This window comes from Cyanistes caeruleus, chromosome 8, assembly GCF_971803275.1.
Source record: "Cyanistes caeruleus chromosome 8, bCyaCae1.hap1.1, whole genome shotgun sequence".
Lineage (NCBI taxonomy): Eukaryota > Metazoa > Chordata > Aves > Passeriformes > Paridae > Cyanistes > Cyanistes caeruleus.
In genome coordinates, this window is record NC_141708.1 from 14,108,816 (window position 1) to 14,126,846 (window position 18,031).

The 18,031-nt window shown below is 60.0% G+C and overlaps 2 protein-coding genes across 5 annotated transcripts; one reads left to right on the top strand and one right to left on the bottom strand.

Moving 5' to 3' along the window:
- Positions 1-106: 106 nt before the first annotated feature.
- GOLGA7B (golgin A7 family member B) lies at positions 107-18,018 on the top strand. Of its 4 annotated transcripts, none has more exons than XM_086901326.1 (5): positions 107-475; positions 15,512-15,637; positions 16,024-16,176; positions 16,327-16,428; positions 16,542-18,018. In XM_086901326.1, the coding sequence occupies exons 1-5, from the start codon at positions 236-238 to the stop codon at positions 16,641-16,643; spliced, it is 723 nt and encodes a 240-aa protein (XP_086757452.1). In that variant the 5' UTR covers positions 107-235; the 3' UTR covers positions 16,644-18,018. The 4 variants fall into 4 exon arrangements, with proteins under 4 accessions (XP_086757452.1, XP_086757453.1, XP_086757454.1 ...); XM_086901328.1 differs by lacking the exon at positions 107-475 and adding an exon at positions 7,185-7,264; XM_086901329.1 differs by lacking the exon at positions 107-475 and adding an exon at positions 14,305-14,447.
- On the bottom strand, positions 896-5,064 carry SFRP5 (secreted frizzled related protein 5). Its single transcript, XM_086901321.1, has 3 exons — positions 4,471-5,064; positions 3,739-3,816; positions 896-3,355 (listed from the first exon to the last, which is right to left on the bottom strand). The coding sequence occupies exons 1-3, from the start codon at positions 5,000-5,002 to the stop codon at positions 3,015-3,017; spliced, it is 951 nt and encodes a 316-aa protein (XP_086757447.1). The 5' UTR covers positions 5,003-5,064; the 3' UTR covers positions 896-3,014.
- Positions 18,019-18,031: the final 13 nt, after the last annotated feature.

Below are 18,031 nucleotides of genomic sequence, written 5' to 3' on the forward strand. Positions count from 1 at the left end.
CCAGCTCTCCACGTTTTACTGGAATTCTCATCTCTCCTGCTGTAGCCTTGTTTGCCCCCTGCTCAGAGCTGTGTGCAGCTGCCTGTCAGCTGTGCCAGGGCTGGATCCTGCTGGGCTGGGGCCAGAGAGCACCTCAGCTCTGACAGGAGCTACTGAGCTTCCTCTGCCTCCCACGGCTGCTCCTTCCCCTGCCCTCCCCGGGTGGTGATCCCACCAGCTGCCTGTGTGCACAACGATGACCTTTCCTTGTGTGAACAGCAAAGCTCCCAGCTATCCCAGGAATGTGACCCTGGCTGCTGTGCAGCTGGGAACAGCCATGGCCTGGGTCGCTGCCAGCCAGCTGCAGCTTCCCCCAAGCCAGGGAATCTGGGGGGCCAGTGCCCACCAGGCTGTGACACCCACCAGTCTGAGAAGTTGCTGGAGCCCAGACCTTGCTACAGGCTCTATGTCCCACCAGTGTGGGAGCTTCTATGGGGTAAGCAGCCTAAACACCTATCTTGGCTGTGGGCTCATAAACTCCTTTCCAGATGGAAATTGAGAAAAGCTGGGCTTGGCATTTGCTGATGAGGATGTCTGGCTTGTGCTGGGTGTGCAGGGGACTGGTGTGCAGAGGGCTGAGCAGTTAGTGGGGGCAGTGGAGCGGGTGTAACATTGGAGAGGGGGGCTGTGTAGCACCCCAAGAGCTGTGGGTGTTTGTGAGGGTGTCTGCAATGGGGTTATTGCTGGGCTGGGAGGGGTCAGCTTGCTCAGACAGCTGACTGTGGGAGGCAGAGGAGTTACTTGTACTTCTGGAGAAAACACTGGGAGCAGTGAGCACTATGGCCATGTATGTGTGAACACTCTCTGGGAAGATGCTAATGACACAGAATACAAAGGGCTACAGATAAACTTAGGCTGTGGGAGATGGGGTTTTATTTATGCTTTTTAAGTTTTGCAATAAAACGTAATCGACAGTGTTTGTTCTTATGGAAGTGTGCTCAGCAGTCAAGCTCTGAACATACCGTCTAATAATATGTGATTTTTTTCCCAGTGGCCAGGGAGGAGTGCCTGCTCCTGGTGTGAGGCTAGGGCAGGGGCTGGCTGCCCCAGATTCCTGGCTGGCTGCGGGGCAGGGGCACAGGCACTTCTCCCTGGTCAGAGCAGGAGATCTGGGGCTCTGGAGGCTGACCAGTGGGGCCAGGGCCATGCCCAAGGAGGGCAGAGGGAGAAGAGGACACCCCAGAGAAGGGCAGGTGTGCAGTGTTCTTGTCAGCCAGAAGAGGGTGGGTGCAGACATCCTGCAGGATCAATTTCCTTTTTGTCCCAGGAGGCTCCCTGATGCCGGGCCAGCTCCGAAGAGAAGACACAGTGTCAGGCAGCCAAGCACTGGGTAAATATCCTGGCGGCCACCTTCGGGCCCCTCTCGCCCTTTGGGATGGGTGGATACAAGTACACTGAATAAACGTGTCTTGTTCAGGGTGCCCCCTTGCCAGCTGGGATTGGGGGCAGCTGGGGGAGTCGGGCTGAGCTAAGGGACAGCCCCTGCTGCCATCAGAGGGCTGGGCTGAGGGCTGTCCTGGTCCTTGGGCTTTTGAGAAGGTGCTGGCTAGTGCAGGTGGGTGGCCCTCGGAATCTTTTTGGAGGAGGCTAGAGGTTGTGGCATGGGAAGTCTGTCAGCCAAGCAGAGCTGGCAGGGAGCTGCAGAGATGACTTTCAGATGATATGGGGTGGGGAAGACAGGGTTTTGGAGGCTGCCTGATCCAGTATCTGTCCCCTATGATGCTCAGTGCCAGGCTTCTCGTAAGTGCTGGGAGGTCCCATACCATGGATTTATCCTCTGGGGTGATGAAAGAAGAAACCTCCCTGGCAAACCACTGCCAAACCCCACTGTGAGGCTCCAGCAGCGGTGATGGCCCTGTCCCGCCACCCTACTCATCCAGCTGCCCTCGCAGGCTCCCTGGAGTGGCAGGGGTGCCTGAGTCTCCAGTGATGCCTGTGAGCACTAGGGACCACATCCCTTGGCTTGGCTGGACTGCCCAGGTTCAGGCTCTGGGCACAGCACCTGAAGAACCTTAGGGCTAGAGCCAGATCCTGAGGTGACCTTGCTCCCTCAGGCTGCCTCACTCAGTGGGCAGGACTGAGACCCCCCCCCCCTCCCATTCTTCTGGGGTCCCTGAGGGAGCCCCAAGGGGCTCTTACCCGTGAACTGCAGTGAGTGGCACACAGACTTCTCTGAGGTGGAATAATTTACTGTGGTGTTGATGGGCAAGGGGTGCGTGGCTGGGTCACATCAGGGGTGTGTGAGGGATGCGGTAGGGGTGGTCTGGGGTGCTTGGAAGTGGGCCCCCCCTCACACCGTGTGGGGAGTGGGGGAGCCCAGAAAGGGTTTGTGCTGGCTGCTCTGGCCACTTGGTCTTGAGGGGGTCAGTCTGTGGGAAAAGAGGGATAAGAGGGACCTGGCTGAGCTGGGTCTCTGTGGAGGTGACATAATCCAGGGCTGGATGTGAGCTCCAGGGGAGGGCATAGGATGTGTTGGTGGGCTGGAATAGGGATTGGGGGGCTGAAGGTGTGTGGCATATCATGAGTGAGCTGGGTAAAGGTCATGGGTGCAGGGTAGGGGTCCCAGGTGTAGACAGGAGGGCCAAGCAGGGATCCTAAATGAAAGCATGAGTCTCTGTGCTTCTGGGCAGGGAACCTGGGAGTAGATAAGGGTCTCTGGTGCAGGCCAGGGCTCACAAGCTGCAGAACAAGGGTCCTGGGTCCACACTAAGCTTCTGGCCAGGGATGGGGGCCCTTGGAGCAGAACAGGGGTCCCAGGGGTACAGAGCAGGGCTCTCAGGAGGAGGCAGGGGTCCTGGCTGTGGATCAGGGCTCTCACAAACACAGCAGGGATTCCTGCAGGTGCAGAGCTGAGTTCTGGGGCACAACCAAGGGGCTGAGGTGAGCAGAGCTGAGGTCCTGGGGTGCAGCCAGGGAGGCCAGGGGTGGGATGCTGGGCAAGTGCAGGAGTTCTGGGAAATAACATGGGCAAAGCCCTAGTGCTGCCCAGCCCCGTAGAGGAGGGGGTGGTAGAGCGGGCACGGGTAGGAGAACATGAACTTGACCGCAAACTTCATCTCCTTGTTGTGCTTCTGCCAGGGGTAGATGGCCAGGAGGAGCAGGCGACCGCCCACCTTGCGGCCCATGACCAGGAAGCTGCCACTGAGGCTGTCAAGCTGGGGGCAGGGGCAGGCACCCGCGTTCCTCATGTGCAGCACCATCTTCTTGGTGTCCTTGCGCTTCAGCGGGCCCAGTTTCAGCACCTTCTTCTTCTGAGCAGCCACCAGCCGCCGCTCCCCGTTCTCCTCCGTCATCTCCTTGATGCGCATTTTCACCACTGTGTGGGGCAGCCGTGGGGCACGGTTGGGGGAAGGGAGCACTGCTGGGGAGGGTCTAGGCCAGGCACCTGTGCAGGACAGGGTGCAGCCCATCCCTGGGTTGGGTCTCTGGGGAAGTTACTGTGTGGGGAGGGGAAAGGGGCTGTTGGGGAGGGGTCCAGCAGAGGCTCCCAGTGACCCTCCCAAATGTCCCATTCTGCCTCTCCCCTACCAGTGTGTTCTCCTGTGGTGCACCCATCCCATGCATGAAGAGTCCAAGGGAATGGCTCAGGGCTCTCCCATGGGGCAACCCTGCCCTCTGGCCAACTCCCACCCCAGCTGTCAGACCTAGGGGAGGCAGACCCTTGTCCAGGGGAGCTGGGAAGAAGACCCCAGCACTCACCAAAGTCACTGGAGCACATCTGCTCCATCATGCCATCTGCCTTGTGCTCCATCTCACACTGGGTGCAGATCTTGGACACTGCGGTGAGAGACCAGTTACTGTCACAGCTTCCTGCTGCTGGTACTTGTCACCTGGGCCAGCTCCTTGGGGACACAGTTGGGAGAGCCCCAGCAGCTCCTCTGCTCCCTAGGTAGCTGGAGTGATGTGGGGAGGCGCAGAGCACCTTGCTGGCCAGGGTCATCCCCCGGAGGGGAAGAGACATGGGGATACCCTCCCATCAGATGGAGGAACTTTGGAGCACAGCAAGAGTAAGGGTGGCTCCAGGCTGAAGGCTGTTACAGCCCGGATCCTGACGCTAGGCTGCCTTTGGGTGATGTCCCCTCTCCCGCCTGAGGGGACAGCCACCCTGCAGCAGCAGTGTGGGGCTGACACCCGCAGCTGCAGCATGCTCCCTCGCTGCTGACATGGGACTCAGTGGGAGGAGAGGGACGCAGCACTGTGACTGATCCGCCAGTGGCTCCCACCTCATCCCATGTTCTTCCTTCTCCTGCCGCAGTTCTGTGCAGGCAGCTGGGAGCCCAGTGCTCCTGGGCACTGAGTGATGCCCAGACAAAGCTGATACTTTGCCTGCTCCTGCCCTGTTGCAGAGAGTCCTTGGCCAACACCAGTGTCCTGGGTTGTGCAGGGGCTCCACATGCATTCCCATCCCATTGCAGTACCCTTCCCACTTACCTGGTGGTGGCGTGGCTTTGCTGTTCCCAAACTGGACGGCGATGCAGAGCTCGTGGTCAGAGGGGAACTTGCCACACTGCAGCATCTCAGGCCAGGGGAAGCCGTAGGACTCCATGACAGGGGCACAGGAGTCCCGTACCACCTCACAGAGGGAGCGGCAGGGGTAGACGGGCCGGTCAAGGCAGACGGGGGCGAAGAGGGAGCAGAGGAAGAGCTGGGTGTCGGTGTGGCACTGCTTGGCGAGCAGGGGCACCCAGCTGCCAGCCTGCTGCTTGGCCTCGGCCATGGTCTCGTGTTCCAGCAGGTTGGGCAGCCGCATGCGCTTGTAGCCCACGTCGCGGCAGAGCTGCATGTCGGGCGGGATGTCGAGGCACTGCGGCTCCCGCCCGTAGAAGCGCCCGTGGGGCAGGCTCTCGGGCTGCCACCCATAGTAGTCGTAGTGCTGCCCGCCGCCCAGGGACCCTGCCAGGGCCAGCGCCAGGGCCAGCAGCGCCGTACCCCGGCAGCCCGGGGGGCTGCCCGCCCGCGGCATCGCCGCTGCCCGCCGGCCGCGGCTGCAGAGCGGGACGGGAGCGTGGCTCGGCACCCTGCCTGCTCCCTTAGCGCCTCCCACGCTCCTGCCCTTTCTAAGGAGGCTGGAGACCTCGCCGGCAGCCAATCTGCTCTGCCTGCCGGGCCCCCCGGGGCTGGCCCCCGGCTCCCCCTAATCTGCCCACCCCGCTGCCACCTCCCTCCTTCCCTCCTTCCCCGGTACATGGTGCTCCATGCCCCTCGCCCTCCCAAGGAGCCCCTCTGCGTGCACCCCCACAGCCCTCCCTGGCTCTGTGTGCCCCTAGGGTGATGCTCTCTAGTAGGGCTGGCTCGCCCGTCCCATGGCGATGTGTTGTGATCACAAGTTATCCCCGTTATTCACCAGTCCCGCTGCCCCCATCCCACCTGGCACCCCAGAGGCGTGCTGTGTCACGGGGCAGGGGACCCTGGTTCACACCCTGTGCCACCCCACTCTTTTCTCCCAAGACAATATGCTTGGGGTGCAGGGGTTTAAGGAAGAGGACACCCTAGAAGCTTCATGCTGCAACCCTGGGAGGGCTGCTGTACCCAGGTGCCAGGTGTGCCATCAGCGAGGCGATGCCATGGGCATGGGGTCCTTATTCCTCATGGATAGTTCTGCCAGCATGCACCTCGGGCAGTCCATGGTCTGCTGGCACAGGCAGAGCTGGGACTACACCTTCCACCAGAGGGCCTTCACCCAGGCTCTGCCAGTGCTCAGGTTGTGGGCAAAGCTAGAGCCCAAGGGATGTGAGGGTCCTGCCCGGATGACATTCCCCCATTCCCTTGGAGATGGGGGGTGCAAGGCTTAAGACCCCATTAGAAACCCATTTGTCTGCAGGGGTTATCTGGGGCACCCCTCCCTTTCCCATGATCGATGCCCCTGCCTGGCCAACGGGCTTTGGGCTGCCGCTGGCCCCTGCCCACCGGATAAGGCAGCTCTGTTAATGGGCGATAGAGCAAACAGTCCAGTGCGGGCAGTGATAGCAGCTGCTCTTTGCCCTGGGCTGGGGGCAGGGACCTGGTGGGGTCCTTCTGCTTTGGGGCAGTGCTAGGAGCCTCAGCTGTACAGCCTGCCCTTCCCTGTAGCCTGCCCGCCCTGCCCATGCCCTCTGTGCTCAGCAGCCACCACTGCATCACCCAGTGATGCTCACTTCCAGCCCCAGGGTGGGCTGGGTTCATCCCAGCCCAGCCAAGCCCCGGAGATGGCACCATTAATGTGTAACTGCCGGGGAGCCCGATAAGATACAGCAGCCTGTTATCAGGGCTGCCTGGTAGCAGGAGGGAGGGTGATCGAGGTATCAGGCTGTCATGGCAGGAGTAAGATTGTCTGGAGATAAACGCTGATAGAAAATAGCTAATCCGTGATGGATGGGCTTGGGCTGGGTGTAATTGCCATGGGAGCTGGGCTGGGAAGGGGCTGGGAGCAGAGGCAGAGGGAGGCTGGGTGTGCAGAGTGCAGCTGCCAGCGTGCCGATGCTGGGCACAGTCGCGGCTGTGCCATGTCCCTGCGCTGTTCCCGTGGCACTGCCAGCACTGTCCTGCTTTTGATCATGGACCAGCTCCTGGCTTTCAGCCTGCCCCATCCCACAGCCCACTCTGGCGTCTGTAATCCCTAGTTCCTCCCAGGAAGGTGTTGGGGGTGCTGAGCACTCTGTGCCAGCTGGCACCACAGCAGATGAAGGTGAGGGGGCTGGCGAGGCTGGCGCTGAGCAAGGGTCTCCCTGCACGCTGCCCCAATCCCTTCATCTGTCACGATGCCTTCATTAGAGCCCTGAGTCACCCCTGGCCACCCTGCGGGGAGCAGGGCTGGCCCCAGGAGAGCGGTGTCTGTCCCCTGTTCGTCCCCGGTGGGGTGTCCTGGCAGCCTTACCTCCGAGCTGAGACTGTGCCTCTGCTCTGGGGAGTCCCTGCCGCACTCGCGGTGCTTCCTTAACCCTTTCCCACCCAGGATGTCCCAGGCTGGGCTGTACCCCGGAGAAGGGGACGGACCCAAGACAGCTGTAGCCGGCACCTTTCCCTGCGTCTTGTCTGCGCAGGCCGCTCCAGTGCCCACATCCCCGTTCTGCACCCATGCAGCTGCCTGTGAGACTGACACTTGCTCTTGTCACTCCAGAAAGCTGGCTGTGCCACCGCTTGTGTCACTGCCCGTGCCACTTGTCACGGCAGCGAGAACGGAAGCGGGGCCATGGGGGCTGTCCCCTCTGCGGTGGGGACCTCGGGCACAGCCGGCCAGGGTGGCACGGTAAGAGCACAGCCCCTGCGGGTGCTCCCTCCACACTCCTGACCCTCCCTCTGGAGGACCCGTGCCTGGTTGTAGCGCAGAGCAGATCCGAGCCAGGGAAGCAGGAGACTCCCAGGAAATGAGAAGCTGAGCAGGGTCCCGGCCGCCTCCTTCCATCCTTGTGTTCCCTCACACCCACTCTCCTGCCGCAGCTTTGGGTGCTACCGACCTTGCTCCTGTCAGCAGGGGTGCATCGCCTGGGCCTGGGTGGGTGGCCTGAGTGGGCTCCCTCCCATCCTCCTCTTTCCCCATCCTCTCATCCTTCCTGCCCCAGTCCCGTACTGGTTCCTGGGCTGCAGCAGTGTGGGCAGGGGCCTTTGGGAGAGGACAGCACAGCGGGGTGGCATGCAGAGAGTGCCAGGAGGGGACGGCACGCTGGGACTGTCCGTGCAGGGACACTTGTCCCATGGCATCCAGCAGCTCTCCGGAGAGAGCGCCCTGGGCCGGCAGCACGGCTCCGTGCGGGTGGTCCTGCCTGGGAGTGGCCGCGGGAGGTTGGGGCATGACTGGGGACACCGTGGGGTCGAGGTTGCCCGGGGGTAATGTGGGACCATCGGGGTGGGCAGTAGGGAGGGTCAGCAATTGCCGTGCCCTTGCCCTGCGCCCACACACACTCCCGCTGCCCGGCAGCCCCAGGAATGTGCTGGCAGCGCTCCCGGCCCAGCTGCGGAGCCGAGACTGCCCTGCCGCCCTCCCAGCCCCCACCCAGCACCTCCTGGCCCTGCCCAGTTCCTGCCAGCTTGCACACAGACCCTCCCTGTTCACTGCCGGACACCCCGAGCCTGGCCCCCGGCATTTGGTCCTACTCAGCAGGGCAGGGAGGGGGCATGTCGCATGTGCGGACCCTCTGAGGAGGAGTCCCTTTCCCTCACAGCATGGCACCGTGCATGGGGAACCTTCTCTGCAGCGCTGTTTGTCCGCCCCACCACGTCTGCTCCCAGCACGGCCCCATCGCGGTGTGGGAGCAATCCTCGCACAGTCCCTGCTCCCAGCCGGCACCTTTGCCAATGGCAGACCTTGGCACCTTGCTCTGAAACCACATCCTCCTCTGCTTGCAGAGCTAACACTCCTCTGTGTGCAGGGAGGATGCTGTGTCTCCCAGCGCCTGGGGACTCCTGTGGGATGTGCTGGGGGGCTGCCCCAGTGCGATGGGGGTCCTAGAACCACCCCTTCAGATGGGCACAGCTGGACCACAGGTGCCACAGAGGGGTGTCCACACTCAGGGTGCCCGGTCTGTAGGGTCAGTTGGCCCCAGTTTGGGGCACTCTCCATGTCCTGTGTCAAGGGGCAGGCTGGGGCATTTGGAGCTGTTTTCCAAAGGCTCACAGTGTGGGGGCCTCGTCCCCCTCCCTTTCCCCCCCCAGGTGCACACACCTGGGATCTCTCAGGAAAGGTTATCAGCTAATCACGCTGTGTTTGTGCCTCCCAAATGTCACCGTTGTCCTCACTGGGATGGTGAGCTCATGCTCCTCACCATTACTGAAAGCACTTCCAGTGCTAGGAGAAACAGCTGCCAGGCCCTTCTGTGGCCCCTTTGAAGCAGAGCTGGAGCTGCTGACAGCTCTAACAGGGTGCAGAGGGGCTCAGCAGGCAGTGGGTGCAGAATGGAGCCCCAGAGCTTGATCCCAGGCTGGTTGCAGCCTCCAGCTGTCTTCCATGGCCCCTGGTCACCCTTGTAGTGCAGGGAGGATTGAGATGCTGGGATGAGGTGCAGCACCATGCACCCAGAGACACACTAGGGACGGCCCCTGGTCCTGGTCTGGGAGTCAAGTGCAGGGGTTGCAGCAGGGGCACTGCTGGGCCATGCTGTGGTGTGATGGGCACAGGCACATTGTCTGGTGAGGGCTGGCCATAGCGGTACCAAGTGTGCCCCATGTCTGTCCCACAGGGCCTGGGGCAGGGCCTCCGGGAGGTTAACCAGGGCCAGGGGCAAGGAGAGATCTGCAGGGTCTGTCTGCAAGAAAGGTTAGAGCTGCCTCACTCCAGCTGCAAGGGAAGAGCCAGGCAGGGGAGTAAAGGCAGCTCTGGCACCAGCCATGCGTATCCCTGCTGCTGAGCAGCTTGAAAAACCTCCCCTCTGGGCCAAGTGGATGGAGCAGAAGGGTCAGAGACCTGCCAGGACCCCTCACAGTGCAGTGGTCTGGGGAGGGCAGCACATTGAAGCTGCCCTGAGCCCCTGCTGTCCCTGCTCCTACTGCCTGGCATTCCATTGTCTGTGCCAGCCCCCTTCCACCTCTGCCCTGCCCTGCTGGAAGCCATAGCACAGCATGGCATGAGATAGCACCAGCCTGTTCCTTCTGCATGGAAACCAGCTGGGCCTGTCCCTGCTCTGGCTAAAACTGGAAAGCCCATGATGCCACACCCTGCATGGGGGAGCTGGCAGACCCCAGTGGGCTCTGGAGGTGCCGGGGTCTGCAGGCAATACAGGCAGGGCTGGGTCTGTGTGGTGATGGGCAGCGCTTTGGGACAGGTCTGTGTCATGCCTGCCATTGGACAAGGCTCAGTCCTGGGCAGTATGGCTGGCAGAAGGCAGCTTCCTATGGTGGGGTGATGTCCCACCAAAGGATACTCCTTGACACATGCAGACAGCAGGTCCATGGCCTATGAGGCACATGGAGCCAAGAACTGAAAGTCCTTTGCTTGGGCTGGGTTGATGTAGCTAGAGGAGACAACCCTGGGGCAACACTACAGGATGTGGATGGCAGGGAGAGCTGATCCCCCCGGCTGCTCTCAGCCCCTCACTGCAGCATAGGAGAGCAAACTTCATCTCCTGGCAGGCACAGTATTGCCATGGCAACCGGCAGGACCTGCCAGGCCGGCAGGCGAGCACTGACGTGGCGGTGGCATGCAGCACGGGAAGGAGATGGGATGCATGGTCTAATTTTGGGGACATCTGAGGACAGGCTTAGGTGTGTTAACACACTGCATGTGCACCTGGGTGTGTGCCTGGGGTGCATGGGGTGTGCAGGCAGATGTGGGCGTCTGAGTGCACGAGTGCCTGTGCCAATGTGCATGCGTGTGTTGGGGTGCATGGCAGACTTCACACATCATTCTGTGGCACCGTCGAGGCAGGGTGTATCTCACTGCTCTGGAGGGCTGGCAGGGTTTCCCCAAAAGCTGTGGGATCCATAGCTTTGTGTCTGTGGGAAAGATGAGCTCGGCAGCTGGGACCCCAGACTGCACTTGTCCTTTGGTCCCTTGGTCACAAACCCTGCCTCCAGAGAAAGGGGGCTGCTGACCAACCACCCCAAGGCCCTGTCTCTACTCTTCCCAAAGTCTGGGCTAGTGCTCAGAGCAGGGAGCAGGAGACTCGCAGAGTCAGCCACTAGTGCTGCAGACAGCTGTGTTAGCTGTGTTAGCTGTGTGTTAGCTGTGTGTTAGCTGTGTGTTAGCTGTGTGTTAGCTGTGTTAGCTGTGTGTTAGGTGTGTGTTAGCTGTGTGTTAGCTGTGTTAGCTGTGTGTTAGCTGTGTTAGCTGTGTGTTAGGTGTGTGTTAGGTGTGTGTTAGCTGTGTTAGCTGTGTTAGCTGTGTGTTAGCTGTGTTAGCTGTGTGTTAGCTGTGTGTTAGCTGTGTGTTAGCTGTGTTAGCTGTGTGTTAGCTGTGTGTTAGCTGTGTTAGCTGTGTGTTAGCTGTGTTAGCTGTGTGTTAGCTGTGTGTTAGCTGTGTGTTAGCTGTGTGTTAGCTGTGTGTTAGCTGTGTGTTAGCTGTGTTAGCTGTGTGTTAGCTGTGTGTTAGCTGTGTGTTAGCTGTGTGTGAGCTGTGTTAGCTGTGTTAGCTGTGTGTTAGCTGTGTGTTAGCTGTGTGTTAGCTGTGTTAGCTGTGTGTTAGCTGTGTGTTAGCTGTGTGTTAGCTGTGTGTTAGCTGTGTGTTAGCTGTGTGTTAGCTGTGTTAGCTGTGTTAGCTGTGTGTTAGCTGTGTTAGCTGTGTGTTAGCTGTGTGTTAGCTGTGTGTTAGCTGTGTGTTAGCTGTGTGTTAGCTGTGTGTGAGCTGTGTGTTAGCTGTGTTAGCTGTGTTAGCTGTGTGTTAGCTGTGTGTTAGCTGTGTTAGCTGTGTTAGCTGTGTGTTAGCTGTGTGTTAGCTGTGTGTTAGCTGTGTGTTAGCTGTGTGTTAGCTGTGTTAGCTGTGTGTTAGCTGTGTTAGCTGTGTGTTAGCTGTGTGTTAGCTGTGTGTTAGCTGTGTGTTAGCTGTGTTAGCTGTGTGTTAGCTGTGTTAGCTGTGTTAGCTGTGTGTTAGCTGTGTGTTAGCTGTGTTAGCTGTGTTAGCTGTGTGTTAGCTGTGTGTTAGCTGTGTGTTAGCTGTGTTAGCTGTGTGTTAGCTGTGTGTTAGCTGTGTTAGCTGTGTGTTAGCTGTGTGTTAGCTGTGTGTTAGCTGTGTGTTAGCTGTGTTAGCTGTGTGTTAGCTGTGTTAGCTGTGTGTTAGCTGTGTGTTAGCTGTGTTAGCTGTGTTAGCTGTGTGTTAGCTGTGTGTTAGCTGTGTTAGCTGTGTGTTAGCTGTGTGTTAGCTGTGTGTTAGCTGTGTGTTAGCTGTGTTAGCTGTGTGTTAGCTGTGTGTTAGCTGTGTGTTAGCTGTGTGTTAGCTGTGTTAGCTGTGTGTTAGCTGTGTGTTAGCTGTGTGTGAGCTGTGTGTTAGCTGTGTGTTAGCTGTGTGTTAGCTGTGTGTTAGCTGTGTGTTAGCTGTGTTAGCTGTGTGTTAGCTGTGTGTTAGCTGTGTGTGAGCTGTGTTAGCTGTGTGTTACCTGTGTGTGAGCTGTGTTAGCTGTGTGTTAGCTGTGTGTTAGCTGTGTTAGCTGTGTGTTAGCTGTGTTAGCTGTGTGTTAGCTGTGTTAGCTGTGTGTTAGCTGTGTGTGAGCTGTGTGTTAGCTGTGTGTTAGCTGTGTGTTAGCTGTGTGTTAGCTGTGTGTTAGCTGTGTGTTAGCTGTGTGTTAGCTGTGTTAGCTGTGTTAGCTGTGTGTTAGCTGTGTGTTAGCTGTGTGTTAGCTGTGTGTTAGCTGTGTGTTAGCTGTGTGTTAGCTGTGTTAGCTGTGTGTTAGCTGTGTGTTAGCTGTGTGTTAGCTGTGTGTTAGCTGTGTGTTAGCTGTGTGTTAGCTGTGTGTTAGCTGTGTTAGCTGTGTGTTAGCTGTGTGTTAGCTGTGTGTTAGCTGTGTGTTAGCTGTGTTAGCTGTGTGTTAGCTGTGTGTTAGCTGTGTGTTAGCTGTGTGTTAGCTGTGTTAGCTGTGTTAGCTGTGTGTTGGCTGTGTGTTAGCTGTGTGTTAGCTGTGTGTTAGCTGTGTGTTAGCTGTGTGTTAGCTGTGTTAGCTGTGTTAGCTGTGTGTTAGCTGTGTTAGCTGTGTGTTAGCTGTGTGAGCTGTGTGTTAGCTGTGTTAGCTGTGTGTTAGCTGTGTTAGCTGTGTGTTAGCTGTGTGTTAGCTGTGTGTTAGCTGTGTTAGCTGTGTGTTAGCTGTGTGTTAGCTGTGTTAGCTGTGTTAGCTGTGTTAGCTGTGTGTTAGCTGTGTGTTAGCTGTGTGTTAGCTGTGTTAGCTGTGTGTTAGCTGTGTGTTAGCTGTGTTAGCTGTGTTAGCTGTGTTAGCTGTGTGTTAGCTGTGTGTTAGCTGTGTGTTAGCTGTGTGTTAGCTGTGTGTTAGCTGTGTTAGCTGTGTGTTAGCTGTGTGTTAGCTGTGTGTTAGCTGTGTTAGCTGTGTTAGCTGTGTGTTAGCTGTGTGTTAGCTGTGTTAGCTGTGTGTTAGCTGTGTTAGCTGCGTGTTAGCTGTGTGTTAGCTGTGTGTTAGCTGTGTGTTAGCTGTGTGTTAGCTGTGTTAGCTGTGTTAGCTGTGTGTTAGCTGTGTGTTAGCTGTGTGTTAGCTGTGTTAGCTGTGTGTTAGCTGTGTGTTAGCTGTGTGTTAGCTGTGTGTTAGCTGTGTGTTAGCTGTGTTAGCTGTGTGTTAGCTGTGTGTTAGCTGTGTGTTAGCTGTGTGTTAGCTGTGTTAGCTGTGTTAGCTGTGTGTTAGCTGTGTGTTAGCTGTGTGTTAGCTGTGTGTTAGCTGTGTGTTAGCTGTGTTAGCTGTGTTAGCTGTGTGTTAGCTGTGTTAGCTGTGTTAGCTGTGTGTTAGCTGTGTGAGCTGTGTGTTAGCTGTGTGTTAGCTGTGTGTTAGCTGTGTGTTAGCTGTGTGTTAGCTGTGTGTTAGCTGTGTTAGCTGTGTTAGCTGTGTGTTAGCTGTGTGTTAGCTGTGTTAGCTGTGTTAGCTGTGTTAGCTGTGTGTTAGCTGTGTGTTAGCTGTGTTAGCTGTGTGTTAGCTGTGTTAGCTGTGTTAGCTGTGTGTTAGCTGTGTGTTAGCTGTGTGTTAGCTGTGTGTTAGCTGTGTGTTAGCTGTGTTAGCTGTGTGTGAGCTGTGTTTGCTGCCAGAGCAGATGTTCCGGCAGGGCCCCGCACTGTCTCCAGCTCGGCCCAGGTGCTGAGGGAAGGGCTGGCTGCTCTCCTGCCTGCTCGGGGCTCTGTGCCCAGCTACGGCATCCCTTGCCCCGGTACAGCCCCAGCTGAGAGCCCCCCTTCTTCGCCTCTCGGGAGAGCCTCTGTTCCCCCACCCGTTTGGCATTTCTGCGGCTCTAATTGAGCTGTCAATGGGCAGCGATAACAGGGAATTCGTTTGCTCCGCTCTTTGATGTCTGCCCGCGCTCCCATCGCAGCACCAGCTGCAAGTCCTTCGCAAACAAACAGCTTCAGATGAAGCCCCTTGGCACGGCCGTCTGCCAGCCCCACGGTCGACTCCCCAAATCCCTGCCGGGCCAGCCCCACGGCCGCTCAGACCGTCTGCTGCCTCGGCAGCCAGGTTTCCCCGCCAGGGACCTACAGCCGCATCCCAAAGATCTCCGTGTCCGGCACTCGCCGGGACGCCCAGCAGCGGTCTTCCCTCGCAGCCCCTCTCCGGGGCCGCGTCCTGCGGGCGCTCCGTGCCGGCGGCGGCAGGCGCCCATCCGCGGTGCCTCGGGGCGGGCCGCGGCGGACCGGGCGGCTGCGCACACGGGGCGGCCGGGCCCGCCTCCGCCTCTCGGCTCGGCAGCACCGCGGACAGCGCCCGGCCCCGCACGGCCCGGGAGACGGCGCCGCTCCGCTCCGCTGTCCCCGGCACGGCACGGCCCGGCCCGGCGCCCGCCGCGCCATGGCCACCGAGGTGGGTGCGCGGCGGGGACAGCCCGGCACGGCAGCCCCGGGCCGGCTGCGGCGGAGCTCCCCCGCCCTGCGCTGCCCGCCGCCGGGGCGCGGCACGGACCGGGCTCCGGCAGCGTGGGGGGCGCTGCTGCAGGGGGACAGCGTGGGGCTGGGGTCCGCGGGGAGGAGAGGAGTGTGGGGTGCGGGCTGCGAGGGCTCCGTGGGCACGGAAAGGCCGGTGAGGTTACTGAAGGGGTGTGGGGCTGCAGGGGGGCTGCGGGCTGCCTTTGGTGAAGGCTGCCGCGTGTCTGGGTTGGGCTGTGGGACAGGGAATTCTTCTCCCACAAACGGTGGGTCAGACGTGGGACAGCGTCCGACAGTCTGTGGGGCAGAGAGCAGCCAGTTGCCCCCTGTCAGCCTGGGGAAGCTCAGGGAAAGGCCTGATGTCCGCCCTTGCACAATCTGGTGCCTCCATCCCCTTCTCCAGCCACCGGAGCTGCCCCACAGCCTGGCGCTCTGGGGCTGGCACGGGCTCTCACGCCCTGTGGGGAGTCAGGGCTTAGCACCTGCTGCCGGGCCTGCCGGTCCTGCTCATGAGGACGCCCCACTGCAGCCTGCCCACCCGCTGTGCCTCTGCTGCAGCCCCGCTGCCCATCCCTGCTCCTGCTCGGCTCTCTCCCAGCCTCCCGCCGGGAGCTGTAGGGTTGGCTGTGCTCTGGGGCACTGCTGGGGACAGGGGCCTGTCCCCTCCGGAGACACACACCCGTGCACGCAGGAACCACTGGGGGCGAGACCAGACACCACCCCGGGGCGAGAGCACACGCACTCACCCTCATTCCGAGGAGGGGGCTGCCACAGCATCCTCCCCTCGCTGCCATCCTCCCCTCGCCCCCCGCCTCGCATCTCCAGCGCCAAGCTGTGCTCATGGTGTGACACAGCCTGTGCTAGGGGCTCCCTGCCCCGGGCTGTGTCAGCCTGCAGCCCCTGACACTGTGGGAATGGCGCTGCTCCCCAGACCTCCAGCCCTGCAGTAGGGATGCCCAGCACCCCTGGCTGCAGCCCCCCCGTGTCACCCTCTGCCCCCAGGTGCACAGCCTGCAGGAGCTGCGGCGCAGCGCGTCCCTGGCCACCAAGGTCTTTGTGCAGCGGGATTACAGTGATGGGACCACATGCCAGTTCCAGACAAAGTTTCCCCCTGAGCTGGAGAGCCGGGTAGGGAGTCTGAGAGGTTGCCAGGGTGGGTGGTGCCCTATGGCAGTGCCCTGTGGGGGCTCAGAGGGATGAGAGGTCTAAAGGTGTGGGGGTTTATGGGGTGTTGTATGGCCCTGGGCCAGCCAGTGCTGTTGGGTGCATGAAATCACAGCTGCCTTAGCTGGTGTGCAAGGGCTTTGGTGCTCCTGGGGCCTGGGACGCTCTGGTGAAGGCTGCAGGCTCAGCAGGTTACAGATGGGAGGTGGGCAGGGGCCTGCAAGCTGGGGCATCAGCTGGGCAGGGAGGAGAGGGCTCAGTGGTCTCCAAGTGCCCCCAGGAATGGGGACAAGGTGGCACAGGGAGTCAGTCCCTGGCCAGATGCCTCTTCACCCTGGTTTCTGTCCTAGATTGAGCGACAACTTTTTGAGGAAACCGTGAAAACCTTAAATGGCTTCTATGCTGAGGCAGAGAAGATTGGGGGCAGCTCATACCTCGAGGGATGCCTGGCCTGTGCCACTGCCTACTTCATCTTTCTCTGCATGGAGACACATTATGAGAAGGTGCTGAGGTGCAGGGGTGGGCTCAGGCTTTGGGCACAGCTCGCAGTGGGCACGAGGATGGCTCAGGGGTGTCACAGGGAACATGGGACTAGAGGCCAGTCATAGGCAACAATGCTGGCAGGCCCTGAGTGTCCCTTTCTGTGCTGACAGGTCCTGAAGAAGATCTCCAAGTACATCCAGGACCAGAATGAGAAGATCTATGCGCCACGGGGGCTGCTGCTCACTGACCCCCTGGAGCGTGGCATGAGGGTCGTATCCTTTGGGCAGCGGGGTGCTTGGGGGATGGCAAGGGTGAAGGGAGACTGGGCGTGGGTGCTGGGCAATTGGGCTGGCCCGTCTCACCGATGATCCTTAGCAGGGCCCAGATCGAGATCTCCATCTACGAGGACCGGTGCAGCAGTGGCAGCTCCAGCAGCGGCAGCTCCAGCAGCAGCAGCGGTGGTGGCGGCGGGGCGGGGGGCCGGTGACTGGCAGGGAGTCCCTGCAGGGACTCATACTGCCGGGACAGTGGCCTCTCCGAGCTCCGCAGGCTGCACTACCAGAGCACACGTTTCTGAGCCCAGGGAGAGCAGGAGGGGGAGGCCGGGGGCACCCAGTGAGGCTGCCCACCCCCATCTGCTCTTTGTCCCCCGCAGTGGGCCTGCCCCTGCTCGGACCCGCTGTGGGTAGGGACTGGTGCTGGGGCATCCCGGGTGCTTCCCATGAGCCGAACTTGCCAAGGGGCTCCTCCAGCCCCCCGTGTGTGCTTGGTGCTGCCGCCCCTGCCGCAAGCGAAAGGAGCTTGTCCTGCTCGGGCAGTCCCAGCTGGCAGTGCCCCTGTCCCCAGGCACCGGGGAGCTCTGGGAGTGGCAAAGCCTCGGGCAGCGCTAAGCAGGGGACGCACACTTAACCCCACGCCCACAGACACTGACAGCTCTTGCTGCACCCCCTCCTTAGGGCACCCTGCTCTTGGTGCTGTGGTGTGGGCTCAGCTGCTGCTTGCCACCATTCAGGGGGCCTGGCAGAGCACTGGTGCTGCTTCTACTGCATGATGGGCCATGCATTCACCCCAGCTCTGCCCCATTGCTGCTCCCCTGGCCCCCTCCCCAGTCTGGCACTACATCCTCTCCAGCAGCATCCTTCACTGCCATGACACTGGGCACTTGCTTCTGCTCCCTGCACGACCTGCTGCCATCCCTAGCTGGACCCAGGTATTTCTCCAGCCCAGTGTCCAGGGCAGGGAGGTGCAGTGCTGGGCATGATGCTGCCCCTGTGCCATGTGCCCTGGGCTCATTCATGGCCCAGCACAGTTGAAGCTGAGCTGTGGCATGGGTGAGGCAGGCTCCCTGCCCAGTCCTGGCACAGTTTGTCTGTACCTTGCTGCCAGCAGCCCCCTGCCTACTCTGCCCCATGACCTGCCCTAATGCAGGGAGGGTGCCCAGTGGAGAAGCTCCATGAGGACCTTTCCTCTCACACTGCTGAGTCCTCCCCTGCCCATATGTCCTGCATGCATCTGCCACCAGTGCCCCATTTCTCAGCCTGGCCTGTAAGAGGGGACCTCAAGGAGCACCTGGGCCTGGTGGCAAGGTGTGGAGGTTCATGGTCCAGAGTCAGATAGGGGGAAACAGGAGGGTCCCTGTGATATCCAGCACCCCAAGGAGAAGAATTCCTATCTGGATGTAGGGCTGAACCGAGCTGGCATTTCTCTCCTGGTGACCTGGAGGGAGGACTCTGCCCTGTGGGACTCCTTTTGGCTCCGTCATGATGTGTGTGTGGGGTGGCCCTGGCCTCAATGTTCCTGCTGGAGCCCCCCCCTGCATGGAGACCTTCCTCAATAAACCTCACGCTTCTTCCCCCACTGCCTACCCTGCATCTT

Excerpts from the sequence above, each read along its gene's own strand:
- GOLGA7B (XM_086901326.1), top strand. The coding sequence starts at position 236 with ATGACCTTTCCTTGTGTGAACAGCAAAGCTCCCAGCTATCCCAGGAAT. Across the intron at positions 476-15,511 it reads AGTGTGGGAGCTTCTATGGG|GTGCACAGCCTGCAGGAGCT; the intron begins GTAAGCAGCCTA and ends CTCTGCCCCCAG. Across the intron at positions 16,177-16,326 it reads TGGAGACACATTATGAGAAG|GTCCTGAAGAAGATCTCCAA; the intron begins GTGCTGAGGTGC and ends CTGTGCTGACAG.
- SFRP5 (XM_086901321.1), bottom strand. The coding sequence starts at position 5,002 with ATGCCGCGGGCGGGCAGCCCCCCGGGCTGCCGGGGTACGGCGCTGCTG. Across the intron at positions 3,817-4,470 it reads CAAAGCCACGCCACCACCAG|TGTCCAAGATCTGCACCCAG; the intron begins GTAAGTGGGAAG and ends CTCTCACCGCAG. Across the intron at positions 3,356-3,738 it reads GATGTGCTCCAGTGACTTTG|TGGTGAAAATGCGCATCAAG; the intron begins GTGAGTGCTGGG and ends TGCCCCACACAG.